The sequence below is a fragment of the Hyaena hyaena genome, unplaced genomic scaffold (genome assembly GCF_003009895.1).
Source record: "Hyaena hyaena isolate Hyena2069 unplaced genomic scaffold, ASM300989v1 scaffold_1058, whole genome shotgun sequence".
Taxonomy (NCBI): Eukaryota; Metazoa; Chordata; class Mammalia; order Carnivora; family Hyaenidae; genus Hyaena; species Hyaena hyaena.
The window spans coordinates 87,504-102,705 of NW_024081692.1; the positions used below are offsets into that span (position 1 = coordinate 87,504).

General features: G+C 35.1%; 1 protein-coding gene across 1 annotated transcript in view; it reads left to right on the plus strand.

Annotated features, from left to right (window-relative positions):
• Positions 1 to 15,202, plus strand: part of LOC120223887 (follistatin-related protein 5) — a gene marked incomplete at its 5' end in the record, with an annotated part of 127,154 nt that overhangs the window by 61,890 nt on the left and 50,062 nt on the right. The window contains one exon of the mRNA XM_039222123.1: positions 8,825 to 8,932. Within this exon, the coding sequence (XP_039078054.1) occupies positions 8,825 to 8,932 (108 nt within the window). The remainder of the gene's footprint in view (positions 1 to 8,824; positions 8,933 to 15,202) is intronic.

Below are 15,202 nucleotides of genomic sequence, written 5' to 3' on the forward strand. Positions count from 1 at the left end.
TCATAGCTCAAAGGAAAAAAACTTAAAACAGCTTTATTGGGTATATCTAATAATGGGCTTAATAATTATACATATCTCATAAATTTATATTTAGGATTAACTCAATTAATTTAAGGGGAGTACAGGTGATGCAGGAAGTATGCTAAAAAAATAAAAAAACAATAAAGTCTGATATTGACATCAGACTTTAAATAAACTTTAAGAACAAAGTATTAATTTAAAACAAGTTACTCGATAATGGTAAAAAGTTAATTAAGAAGGGCTCCTGAGTGGCTCAGTCGGTTGAGCGTCCGACTTCGGCTCAGGTCATGATCTCACGGTTCGTGGGTTCGAGCCCCGCGTCGGGCTCTGTGCTGACAGCCAGCTCAGAGCCTGGAGCCGGTCTCCGATTCTGTGTCTCCCTCTCTCTCTGACCCTCCCCTGCTCACACTGTCTCTCTCTCACTCTCAGAAATAAGTAAAACATTAAAAAAAAATGAAAATTTCCATACAGGGTACATTCAGCCTTGTATTCTTTCGGCTAGAAATATTACTTATTGAAACCTATTGTTGACTATAAATATCAACCTAAAATTTTAGATATAGAAATAAAAGACTTTTTTAAATTTAAAAGTAAAAATTATTTTTTAATTTAATTATGTTTATTTTTGAGAGAGAGAACACGAGCAAGGGAGGGAAAGAAAGAGGGAGAGAGAAAGAATCTCAAGGAGATACTGTACTGTCAGCACAGAGCCTGAGGTGAGGCTCTATCCCACAAACCTTGAGATCATGACCTGAGATGAAATCAAGAGTCGGGCACTTCATGAACTGAGCCACCCAAGAGCCCTGAAAGTTAGACTTTCCTATTTTTTTTTTTAAATTTGTCTAAGTTCTTGCTTTCAAAATCATGTATAATTTCAGCCTGTGAACTCTTTAGATAATGAGTTCCATATGTTTACTACCTGCTGGGTGAATGAACACATTCTTATATTTGTCTTAACATTACCTTGGCAGTATATAAATTTTATTCCTCAAAAGTACATGCTTAAAGGTGAATTATAAATACCCTAGTCATTCTATTTTTATACTTGAAAATACTTCATCTCTTAGGATTATAAACCCTTAAGGTTTGCCCAATTTAAAAGCAACATGATAGATCTTACAGACTTCAAGACAATATTGAACCCTCTGTTTTATAAATGAATAACCCAAGTAGTTCAAGTTTTAAAACTATTTGAAAAAACATTTCTAGCTACTTAAAAGATTAAATTAAATAACAACAACAACTTTTTGATTTAAAGCTGTATTTATATCCAAGAACAGGACACACTCAAAGTCAACTGCAAAGCACAAAGTTAATTTTATAAAAAGTAAACCATCCCTTTCTCATTCTGACCACTTTTCTCAACTGAGCCTACTGTTGAAGTTAGTCTGTTTTACATCCAAGGAAAGTTATACTTCCAGATTGTGTGCTGTAGCTGTTTATTATTTCTTTCAAATCTGAGTATATTATACAGAAACATCTAAGAATATTAATTATAACAGAAAGTTAGTTCATTTTCTCCCAAACATGATAAAAAATACCAAAGAATTTTCCATAGTGTGGATATAGAAATGGAGCAGTGAAGTTCAAAATCAATCTTAAAAAAAGAAAAGAGAAAAAAATACTACTACTCTTATTTAAGTTTAATCTTTTGAGCTTTCTTTTTCAATTTAAGTAGATCCCTAGTGTTTTACACTGACCTTATCTAAGAAATCATATTTCTGACTTTTTCTCTTGCCTGCAAACACCTGCAAAAGATTGTGTGGATTGGTATTAAATGTGTATTTTAGGATTAAAAATCTAAAAATTTTGAACAGCTTTGTTACATCTTTTTAATTAAAATAACAAATATTTTCTTGACAACATAAGGTTTTATAAAATTCATGATAGAATATTACCATTGGGGTCTGTTTGTTTTCAGTGTATGCAACAATATCATTTCTTTCTGCTGCTTAAACAGTAAAAGGTCACAATTTTTTAATAGAATTGTTGGTGTTGCTTTAAACATCAAATGCGTTTTCATAAGAACACATGAAATTTTAATAAGAGTGGCATACAGGTAATATTTGGCTGTATAAAAGATTGACTAGTAAACAACTGACCTCATTTTGTCTTCTGTGGAGCAAAATCAGGTTCTGCTTGGATGCAAAAGTGGCTTGTGACACCTCGGGAGTATTCTTAAGTGTCGTCAGCAGTCTCCTCTAGCCATTAGCACATTATCTTGAGAATCGACATCATTAGTTTAAATTAGGTTCACTTAATTAGCCAGCTGGTACTCTCCTTGTCAGACTGATAAACAAGCTGTGCTTCACTGTTTCTTCATGTCAAGACTCAACCCCAAGTTTTATGTATCTTGGTTGCTATTATCAGTATTTTGTCCTTACAAAATAAGCCATCTTTATAGAAGTTAATGCAATTGGTCCATGACCAGTATAGCATGTATTTTAGATTTTTTATATTTGTCTCACTCCCTCAAGAAATACTGATAAATTTGTAGATATGTTTGGGATTGTGAAAGAGTTAAGGTTTGTAGACTATCAAAGAGAAAAAACAAACCCTTACAGTGTAAGTAGATTATATCCTTAAACGATGTTTTAAAATATTAAAGAAAAATATGTTATTTATATCTTTATAAAGCTACAAATAAAACCTTTTTATTATTATATTATATAGTATATTTTAAGCATTTTAATAAAGTTATAGGGTAGGAAGTTAATTAAACATAATATAACACTCAAAATGGTACTTCTATGGAAAATTAAGAAATATGGATTCTCAGAACTGAATATGTAGATCATTGCCATGAATTAATTACAATGACAACATATTGTCATTTTAGAGATATTTCTGAAAATCTTTAAAAGATCAATTCATTTTTGGAAGTAGGATTGTGATTTAATTATCTGAATATCAGGAGGCCAAGCAAAGGCTACTATGTGCAGAAAACCATACTGTTTATAATATGGGAGAAAAATTTCCAACCTAGTGTATCATAAGCTTTAATTTAAACAAAGTCTTACACAGGGCACCAGGGTGGCTCATTCAGTTAGGTGTCTGACTTCAGCTCAGGTCATGATCTCCTGGTTCGTGGGTTCAATTCCTGCATCAGGCTCTGTGCTGACAGCTGAGATCCTGGACCCTGCTTCAGATTCTGTGTCTCCCTCTTTCTCTGCCCTATCCCATTCACGCTCTGTCTCTCCCTCTCTCTCAAAAAGAAATAAACATTAAAAATTTTTTTAAACAAAGTCTTAGGGAATCGTTCAATAGACATAAACTGATTTCATTTGTTCAATTATGGTGGGAATTTGAATCACCTGCTACAAATAAAAATCTCATTTCCATAGGCTTCTCACAGCAAAGGTTGAGAGCAATTTTCCTAGTAAAATAATATCAGTAATTAAATACAAATTTATACAAAGTAATAAATGAGCATTCTATATAGGTTAGCTGTGAGGTAAAAGATGAATACGTATACAATTTCTTTCCAATCATATATCCTTGAACATTGTTTTTCAACTTATATCTTTTTTTTTCTTGGTAAGTGGTGACTAGCTGCAGAAAAATATATATATATATATATATATATACACCAATGGTCTCCAAAGTGAAATATGTGCAGCATAAAGCAAAGAAAGATGACAAGGTGTGAGAAGGGAGGACTAGGATGTCTTTTTATCTTAAAAAAATCATATTACATTTTATAGACATTTAACACATGGATGGGCCAACGTGGGAGCCCTGAATTCATCTCTGTGTTGAATAGTGATGTAAAACACAGTGGACATGAGGGCACCTGGAGAGGAAAGTGGGAGTTTCACAATAAGGAGGGATCAATCTTGGTACTTTAGTTCAATTTTATCTGTACAAAGAGGATAACGATAGTGCATACCTCGTTGCAGAGACAGTTACGAAGATGAAGAGAATTGTATTTGTAAAACCTTTTTAAAAACCCTTGTTCATTATAAGCATAGCACAGAGTATAATTGTCTTTCTTAAATAAAATAATAATGATTATCTTACAACGTTTTGGAATGTTGCTTAATTTTGCAATTTTGTCTCCCCAGTTAAGTAGATTTAGAGGTCCATTAATTGTGTGTTGAGTACCGCTATTTACAAGGCATTGTTCTAAGTGCATAGGTCATATCATTGACTTACACAAACACAGTCTGCTTTCTTGGAACCTACCTAGAACCAGTGGATGAAAACAGATATGAAAAATGGGAATACTAAAATGTAAAGGACATAGTGTATGGTGAGGTGGTAAGTGCCTCGGAAAAGGTAAAATGGCAGCGCAGGACTAGGTGGGGCGGGGCAAGCTAAGGAGGAGGGCACAGGCACAAAGTGAAGGCTGCCGACAGTATTAGGCAGGGCGGTCAGACTGGCCTCACAGAAAAGGTGAGTTCTGAGCAAAGGAGGTGCCGAGGAAGCAGACACTGAGCTATTTGGGAGTCCGTTCAAGGGAAAAGCCCTCCAAAAGACAGACGTGTGGCTAGTGTGGTGGATGAACAGCCGGAGGCCAAGAGCACCTTGATTGGAGGAGTAGGTGAAGGAGTCAGAGAAAGAAGCGGGAAGCGACAGGTCAGCTGGGGTCTGTTAGTCGTTCGAAGGACGTTTGGCTTTACTCGGAGGGAAAGGAGGAGACACTGTGGTGTTTTGAGCATATTAGTGTCATGATCTGTCTGATAGTTAAAAAAAAAATCCTCCCCACAAATCTATTGAGACAGTTGGTGAGTATAAAGTTAGATGTTAGAAACCACGTGATGAGGGTGAAGAGGATAGAGTCTCTATTCTTGTTGGTAGCAAGGCACGTGCTGCAGAGGTCAGTAGTTAGAAGGCAGATGGAATCCTGTTTCCTGAGAATGAGGGGCATGAGAGAAAGAGGGCAGAAAAAGATAATAGAATATTTACAATCCTTTTCATAAAATGTGGAGAAATATTTAAACTATTTTATAACACCTAAGTTTACAGGTTTAATTGTAGATGAAAAAAATTAAGTACCAAATATAGTGTCTTTCTCTTTTACAAAGGCTAATGGTCTAAACTTACTCAACATTTAAAGTAATCTCTAGGTCTTTGGTGCCGTGGCTTAGTTGGTTAAAGCGCCTGTCTAGTAAAGTAATCTCCAGCATATACTAGAAGGTATTTTGTGAAATTCAATACACGCAATTTATTCCTTTCAAAGGTTGACGATATAAGTAAGATAAGTATCCATTTTTTGGCTGAAAATTGGGTATGGCAAGATTCACTTGAAGATAGTTGTTTGGAAATATTTCTGTCATTGTTACATGATTTTGTTGCTGAAAACCATGTAAATGTTCCCTCTGTAAAATGTGTGATATCTGCACACTTGAAATGTTGTAAACAGAGTTTTTCCCTTAGAGTTAAACATTTTCCAAATAAAGTATATCAGATGGGCTTTTCTTCATTTTGATCCACATATCTCTTTCCGTTTTGGTGAGCTTTTATAACCAAATACCAAAGTAAATTGAAGAGAATTGAATACGAAACCTTTGAAATTCTGAAAGGCAAAATGTTCAAAAATTTTTGAAGAGCATTGAGCAGATATTTTTCAAACTCTGAAGCTGTTTTAAAAATTGATTGATATTTTTCTCCTTCAGATACGTATAGCTTAATTTACTTGAAGGCAATTATTCATGGACCGTTTTTTGACATCTCCAGAAACATATTCTCATAAGTCTCTGCCTTCTCATTTATAAAATAGTCTCTGTCTTCCCATTATAAAAATATTCATACTTAAAAACTCAATCAAAGCATCACCTCCTCCTCCCCTTATCCTTCATCCTGCTTTGTATTCCTTCCCCTGAACCTTCATGGCATTTGGTTCTTATTTTTATTTTTGCCACATCATTTAAGATTTTTTCACCCTCTTGTCTACAAATTCTTTCAGGACAAACACTGTGTTTATTCACTATCTCTTCTAGGTCTCAGATTCTTCATTTGCTAAATAAGGGTACAATATCTCAATGAGGTTAATTGTCATGAAAATGGTAGTATTTCCTGGCACACCCTAAGCACTTCATATTTACTACCTTACCAAATATTCAGAACAACCCTTTGAAGTAGCTGTGATTACTGTCTCCATTTTATCAGAGAGGAAACTGAACCACAGAAAAGCTTAGTAACTTCTGAAGGTATTATTATTCTTCCAACTTCAATGAGAAGGCTGAAACTTGAAGTCAGCTTCAGAATGCATGCTCATAAACATGGAGTATTACTGCCTCTCACTGATTCTGCCTCTCACTGATAAACGTTTACACTGTTTATACAAATGGTACTGCATATATGTGGGTCTGTGGGCTTCCTTACACCTTCAAAAAAAATAAAATAAAACAACAACAACAAAAACAAAAACAAAAAATGTTTTCTATACATGAGGCAAAAATAGGAAGGCAACATACCCACACACTCACCGTCAGGAATTAAACTATCAACTAGGAAGGATAATCTTTCATATGCAGGGGGGTTGCCACATTGGGGATAAACACAGACTATCAAATCTCATCTCTGCTGATCACCTGCTAGATGACTACTGGTAAGACCGAGTCTCCATTTCTTCTCCTGTTTTATGTGGATATGAACATAACACATGGACAGAACCTTATGAGAACTTGCAAAATGGAAATTTTCATTTAAATTGTTCCTTAATATTTCAAGTTATCTAAACATCTTTGCTCTTTGTGTAACTGTATCTTAACAGTTAAAAAACAATATGGCCTTTCTAATAAATTTTTTTTAAATGTTTTATTTATTTCTAGGAGAGAGAGAGAGAGACAGCGTGAGCAGGGGAGGGTCAGAGAGAGAGGGAGTCACAGACTCTGAAACAGGCTCCAGGCTCTGAGCTGGCAGTCAGCACAGAACCCGACGCGGGGCTCGAACCCACGAACCGCGAGATCATGACCCAAGCGAAAGTCGGACGCTTAACCGACTAAGCCACCCAGGCGCCCCTGGCCTTTCTTAGTGTTGCTTTTGTTGCAATATTGAACCATTTTATCTTTAATAGTTTAAAGATCTAAAGATTATTCCAATTTAAGCCACATGCAAAATAGGGTAACTTATAATCACACATAAATCAAGTTTTATGTATAAAGGGGAAAATATGAAAAATCAAAAGACTCTTATTGCTTTGTTATTGGCGTAATGATTAATGATGACACTTTTGCTATGTATGCATTGAAATTATCAATGAGGATAGAAAAAATTGAGATGAAACATCTGGCATTCACTTGATTACAATTAACAAAATGCCAGACTATTTCTTAAGTAATAAAGCCATTTAATTATCCCAAATAACATCAAGTCTGGAGATCGTTTTTCTAGGTTTGTGAAGCAAATCAAGATTGTTATGGAGAATTCAGTCTCCTTTCATTTTTCTCTTGCCAAATCCTCCAACTATTGTGTGGCTTTTCCTTCTGAAGCTTATTGTTTCATGGCCTCAAAATGACTTTGGAAATTAAGGCTTACTGTTCTCATATAACAGCATTCAAAGCAGAAAGAAAGAGAAAGCGTGTCACAATAGCAATCTCAAAAGTCATTCATCACTTTAATCCTTACCATGTATAAATGAGAATATACCACGTGCTCACAGTAGCCTCTAGAGAGCCTGGGAATCTTCACACTTGTGAAAGAGGAGTAGGCTTCAATCTCTGATGCTCACCAAGTGGGTGAGCTCACCTTCCCTGAGAACATTGGTGGGTACCAAACCCCAAAACAACATAGTGTCTCTTTTAGCCAGGAAGAAAGTGATGAGGACACTAATACAGACATCTTTAAATAGGTATTTTCAGAAATTAAATAATTACTTTAGTAATCCAAGAGTATTGAGAATTTTAAATAGATAAAATGCAGGGCAAGCCTTTAGAAAATAGGTACTTTGGTAAGACTAAATTGCCAACATGTTAGCTAAAACATGAGCCTTCACACATTCAACCACAGCAGTAGTTTACCTCTAATCCACTGAGGACAGGATTGCATTAGGAACTAAGACTTGGGAAATTCTCTAAGGATATTCAGCAGAGCTTTTGAAAGAAATGCTTTCTATATTGAATAAAGGTCGTTTTATTGAATACAATTTGTTTAGTGCTATAAAATTAGAAAAAAATATGTAAGGAAACTACTACAAGAAATTACTTGAAAAAGGTGTTAGTTTGAAATATAAATAGTTTGAAATTAAGGTGAGTGAAATAACTTCCTGGCAGCAATTTGTTTTCTGGAAGTTTTGTTTTAAGTAAGTGCTAAATATTATAAATATTAGCAGAAAAATGCATTTACCATATCAAGTATGTTAAGAAAATGCTTTTACTTCTTTCTGTGGTTTAAGATTACTCATTAACAAAACTAAATTAGGTAATCTGTCATTAGAGTTACAACCCGTATATCAGATTGTAGGCATTTTAGCATTATAGATGACCAAATCCCATAACCAACATTAGAATGAAACCTAATAATATAAACATAGTTCTTACCTGTGTTCAACAACTGAGTAAAATACACACATTAATCATTTATATATCTTGAGTTTCTAAATAGCTTCTCTATGACACACAATTTGCATCGGTAATGAAGGAACTTAAGACTACATGAAACTGTGCAAAAAATATGCTTGGGTAAAGTATCATATTTACAAATTAATCAAATAAAGGTTTAGAAAATTAGATAATTGACAACATAAATGTTTAATCTTACATCTAAACTCTAGTGTTTTTTTTTTTATAATTTCTGGCATAGTTTTAAACTAATAATATTTCAGTCTGAAAACATTTTTTTCAACTCCTATTTATTACAGGCAGTGAGCACAGACCCTGTGCCAGTCAAATTACATTACGACAAATCACATGATCAGGTTTGGGTACTAAGCTGGGGCACCATGGAAAAGACTTCTCCAACATTGCAAGTAAGTACATTTCAGTGTATTTGAGAAAACGATGATTTTTAAGCCTTTACATATCTCATTGAGTATTAAAACTATTTAACAATGACATTCTTCCATCTGAGGACTATACTAAATCACATCTAGGTCTGCACAGATAAGGGAGGAGGAAGACAATACTCAAGTACCTTGTTTGGATTGGAAAATACTATAGATCATACTTACCAAAGGTTAGATTTATATGCAAAAATAATAACCAATGATGACAAAACTGATTCCATTAGGAAGAAAAAAGTCATAATTTTCCTTTCAGCGATTACCTTCCTCCTTCCAATTTTCATGAGAATTTTATTGTTTCCATCTCTCTTTCAAAATGAGGCATGTGAGAGAGAGATCAAGAGAGTTAGAAGATACATTTTCATTTTTCTCCAAACAGATAGTATGTTATTTGAGCACAGACTTATTTCTAACTGAGGAATAAGTGGTATAATCTTTGTGGAATTTGCTTACACTTTAAAGTTGTTTATACAGAACTTAGTAGAGAAAATATATATATATATTTTGACAATGTCTCTTTGGCACAGTCTTTCAATTTTTGGCATGACAAGTTTAACAGAAAACTGAGAGGGAATGAGAAAGAACATTTGGCCCTGGAAATGTGTTTTATCTGTTTCTCAAACTGCCTTGTGATTATAGCACTGCTGTGAAGATTCCTCTTCTTACAAAGTCCTAAATCATTAACCTTTGGCCAGTTTTCACTAAGTCTATTAAGTGCAATTTTTTTTTTTTTTTACTTTTAGTCAGTTGTCACTACCAATACTTTAAATGTTTCAGAAGTAATTTTAGTTTTACAATATTTAACTACAAAAGGCAAGTTTACTGAAATGAAATATTTTAAAGGAACTATCAGAATGATTGTTTTTATATTTCACTAGAAATATGTGTCATAGGTAACATCTAACATATAATAGTTATTCAGTTATCTGTTGTGGCAAATCAAATCACCCCAAAATTTGATGTTTCAAACAGAATTAAAGAATGACTTATTGGGATGCCTGGATGGCTCAGTTGGTTAAGCTTCTGACTTCAGCTCAGATCATGATCTCACGGTTTGTGGGTTCAACCCCCACTTCAGGCTCTATGGTGACAGCTAAGAGCCTGGAGCCTCCTCTGTGTCTTGCTCTCTCTGCCTCTCTCCCAAATGTGCTCTATCTCTTTCTCACTCTCAAAGGTAAATAAACATTAAAAAAATAATGACTTATTACTCATAGTTCTGTGGCTCAAAAATCTGGGCAGTTTGTGAGCATGGTTAAGGAACACTCAAGTGGCTGCCCTCATCTGATTACAGTAGCTGGATGACTCAAAAAGGTCTCACTCCCAAGTTTGCTATGTGATACTGGTGATTAGCTGGGTGGCTTGTGTCTCCAGCATGTGCCTATTCATCCTTTAGACTGGCATCTGGCAGCATGATGGTTCCAGGTTATAAGATGGTGGAACTTGCAAGGCTAACTAAGATCTAGGCCTTAGAATTCACAGAGTCTCTTCTACCATAGCTTTTTGCTCAAAGCAGGGCATATACTGGCCTAGATTCAAGAATATAAAGTAACAGAGCCAGTCTTTTGGTGGAAAGAGTACAATCTTTATTGTGGACTATTGTTTGGCTGATCTATGACAATATGGTAATATCATCTAGTTATTTGATATTTTATCCTTAAATCTTGACATGATAGAACAGGCCAATATATATTATTTTTTTAAAAAAATATTCTTTTGAATTATTTTAATTCTATTTACCTTTAAAATAAAATAAACACAGCTTATAAAGTTAATTTTTTTTCTTTTAAAGCTGTATATATTTTCTTTTTATACTTTCTTTAAGTCTTATTTATTAATTTTGAGAGAGTAAGAGAAAGAAAGAGAGAGAGAAGAAGAATGACTGGGGGAGGGGAAAGAGAAAGTTGGACAGAAGATCCAAAGTGGGCTCTGTGCTGACAGCAGAGAGCCTGATGCGGGGCTCAAACTCACGAACCATGAGATCATGACCTGAGTCAGATTGAGCCATCCAGACACCCCAAAAGCTTTATATATTTTCATTATACTATATTCTTTAGAAGTGATATCTTCCCCTCCCTATTGGCACTTGCTACTTGGATAGATTAATAGATTTCTCAGTATTGCAATCCTTCCATAAGGCACGTTATGCAAACTCCTTTAATATCATAAAGAAAGGGGGAGGAAGGGTTTATAAAGGTGTTAAGTAACTCCCTACACATTATCTAGCCCTTTAAAAATCAGTTCTTTTTCTCTGAATGTCTAATAAAAAATATGCTACTAAGATTTAATGAATTTTTTAAATATTTGCTGGGTGGAGAAGGAAAGGTAAGTTCCACAGATGAAAATATGAAAATATAAAATAATATGTAAGAATTGAGCAGTACTCCTGAAATAGTACATACACTAAGATTTATTTGCATGAAGTAATATTTACACACATGCACATGCATCTATATATGTCTGTGACAGATTAGATAGATTGATAAATAGAGAGACAGGCTGACAGGAAATACAGGGTCTCTGGATCAGAGAACAGACCATTTCTTACTCAAGGAGCATATTTGTGTTTACTCTCCATCCCCCATCCCCATGGGGTGATGTCGTGAGAGATTAATGTTACCCCGCATCAGCACAGTTGCACTAACAAGAAAAGGACGCTGCAATTACATGTGTCCAAGTATTTTCAAGACTGCTGGCACAATAGCCCATTCTCTCCTGTGAAAGATAGACATTATTATTTTTCTGGAATGCAAATCTTATCAGGGTGGTACTCTGGAAGGTCAGTAAGACTCAAAAGAGTTAGGTCTCTACCTCTCTCAAGAGCAAGGTACCACCTTTAGCTTCCAAGGCACTTTTGCTATGTCACCATCCTTGAACCAACTGAGCCGGTGCCCTCTGCTCAGAAAGACTTGACTCAGCAGAAATGTCAACAGATTCACGGTTAATTGTCTCCCAACAAGATTATCAGGAAACATCTGTAAAGGAAATGGGATTTAAGATTTGTTCCAAAGGGGAAGAGACTTCCCTTTGGAGACATTGATTCACCAAACCGAAAACAAGGGCAAGGTCTGATTTTCGCTACAGTGTTCCTGTAGCATGTTGAAAGATTAGACTAGAACTAGAGAGATTGATGCCAGGTTGTGATGGCTGAGCAGTAACTTTTTGTCCTAATGCAATACTGATATCTTGAAGGTGTGCAAGCATTTTATCAAGGATCTGAAAGTCATATGAAAACATTTTGATTTCATTTTTGACTATAATTAAATTTATACAACTTTGCCAATTATGGAAGCAAAATATATTATTTTCTGTGATATTTATAATTAATTAATAACAACTCATAAGCTGTCATAACTATAAGGTAAGTAAGACAGTGATTTTGCAATTAGTGTTCTCAGATGAATTCTCAAAGATTTATCATTATTATTTTTTTTTAAATGTTTTATTTATTTCTAGGAGAGAGAGAGAGAGACAGCGTGAGCAGGGGAGGGTCAGAGAGAGAGGGAGTCACAGACTGAAACAGGCTCCAAGCTCTGAGCTGGCAGTCAGCACAGAGCCCGACGCGGGGCTCGAACCCACAAACCGCGAGATCATGACCTAAGCGAAAGTCGGACGCTTAACCGACTAAGCCACCCAGGCGCCCCTATCATTATTATTTTTAAAGGTATTTATACCTTATGAAAATTTAGGAAATGCTCTTCTGAAAGTCATGAGTCTGTCATCTACACAGTTTTACAATCCATATGTAATGTCTTTTAAAATGGGCAATAATTAGAGAGGAAATGTCCCAGGAAATGACTTGGAATAAAGTCTTTACCTCTTGCTGTTGGCCAGGAAGTAGGCTGTAGCCAGATGGGGTGGCGGTGGGTGTTTGAAGCTGTATGTTATTACAGATAGAGAAACCAACAGCAAAATGCCATTAGGAATGAGCCAAGGATTGTCCCAAGATAGGGCCTGTTGATAAGGTGCACTGTGGATCAATTTGTGTGTCCTGGCAGTTAGTCATCTCAGTCCTGAATCTGGCATTCACCTTCAAATGCAGCAATGAGAAGGATCTAGAACCATTAGGAAACAAAGTCCAGACTGAGAATTAGGGAAAAGTTAGTTAATATACAGTATAGTCTTGGCTTCAGGAGTAGAACTCAGTGATTCATTTCTTACATATAATACCCAGTGCTCATCTTGAAGAGTGCTCTCCTTAATGCCCTTCACCCATTTAACCCACTCCACCACCCCACCATCCCTTCAACCCTCAGTTTGTTCTCTATATTTAAGAGATGGTCTTATGGTTTTGAGGATGTGGGGAAAGAGGAACCTTATTGCATTGTTGGTGGGAATGCAAACTGGTGCAGCCACTTTGGAAAACAGTATGGAGGTTCCTCAAAAACTTAAAAATAGAACTACACCCAACAATTGCACTACCATGAATTTATCGAAAGGATATAAAAATGCTGATTTGAAGGGACACATTACACCTCAATGTTTACAGAAGTGCTATCAGTAATAGCCAAATTACATAAAAAGTCCAAATGTCCATCAACTGATGAATGGTTAATGGTTAAGATGATGTGATATATATCATGTGATATATGATGATATATATATATCCATATATTTATATACACAGTGGAATATTATTCAGCAATCAAAAGTAGTGAAATCTTGCCATTTGCAACAATGTGGATGGAACTGGAAGGTATTATGCTGAACGGAGTGGGAGACACTGTATTTTTTACTACCTAGGACTCTGCCAAACACAAATGAGATGCTCAGTTATGCTTTGGCATAAACTATTTTTCATCAGCAATGTTGGGGTGCATTGTAGTGTTGTTTGACTATTAAATTATGTGATGCCTCTTAACTGCTTAGCTGGCATGTAGCAAGCTCTCAGTAAATATTATTGCTGCCATCAGCCTGATTATTATTATTAGAAGTACAGGAATTTCCTAGTATGCACCTCTATACAAACTAATAAGAAGAGTTCCATTCCCATTATCTCTGTGATCTTTACTAAAATCTTGTAGACATTATTATGAATAGCTAAAATTCATTGAAAACTTCCTCACTGACATTCATTAATAAAATAGGCATAGGACCTTTAAAGCTTTTATCAAATTCTTTGACTCTCTCTTCCTCTGGGCACATGATGGCCTCCTTTTGGTTAGGTGAGGCCATATGATTAGTTCTGGCAAATGTAGTCTGTTGTAGGTGGAAACATTCAAGATAGTCTGCTGGTCCTTCAGCATGAAATACTAAGTGAAACAGCAGATACCCCACCAAACCTCTCAGGGAAAGTAATGGGTGTAAAATGAGATCTTTATTTCCCAAGCCTCTAAGACTTTATTTTTTTTTCTTTTTTCTTTTTTATCTTTTTTACCTAGTAACATAACTGAGCCTATGTCGACTATTCTGACAATCTATTTCATTTGGAAGACAATTTCTAGTGGAAGTGAATGAAAATATACTTATATGAATGAAGACAACTTAGCCATTCAGAGAAAAAAATCTAAAGTGCTATTACTTCTGTCATAAAAACCAAAGGCTCATTTTTGAGGGAAGAAAGTCTACTTAGGAGAGTCAGTCAACGGTTTAAAAAGTTTAATTTGGTGGCCATATGTAGAAAAGACTTAAAAAGGAGAAATAAAGGCAGAAAGTGCTTTAAAAGGCTGACACAGAACAATGGTTGTCCAGCAGGGACAGGAAAAATGTGGAGGTGCGAGAAATCTGAAGAAAGAACTGATAGAATTTGGTACAAAAAGGGATATGAGGAAGAAAAGAGTTTAAATGTAGTGATCTTTTCTTTAATGGACTATAAAAGTTTTCAAAACCAATTAACAATGAATAAAAAGAGGAAATGTCTTTGATCAAAACTTACTTGAATCTCTTCTTTTCAAAGTATAAGAGGAAAAAATTGAATATAATTTCATCCATTCTAAAGTTGCTAAAAGCTAAAATATTATGTATGATTTGTTTCAGTGTTTTCAGTTTTGTTTCCAGCTCTGTTCTATATTAGAGGTTTTCTATTCATCAGTTATACTTTCACAAAGCTGAATAAAGGAAGGAAGGAAGGAAGGAAGGAAGGAAGGAAGGAAGGAAGGAAGGAAGGAAGGAAGGAAAGAAGGAAGGAAGGAAGGAAAGAAGGAAAGAAGGAAGGGAGGAAGGGCAAGCTAATAATCTCATTTACATCATATGTATGCTTATTTTTATTTTTTTCTTACTATAGCAAGGTTAACACTTTTA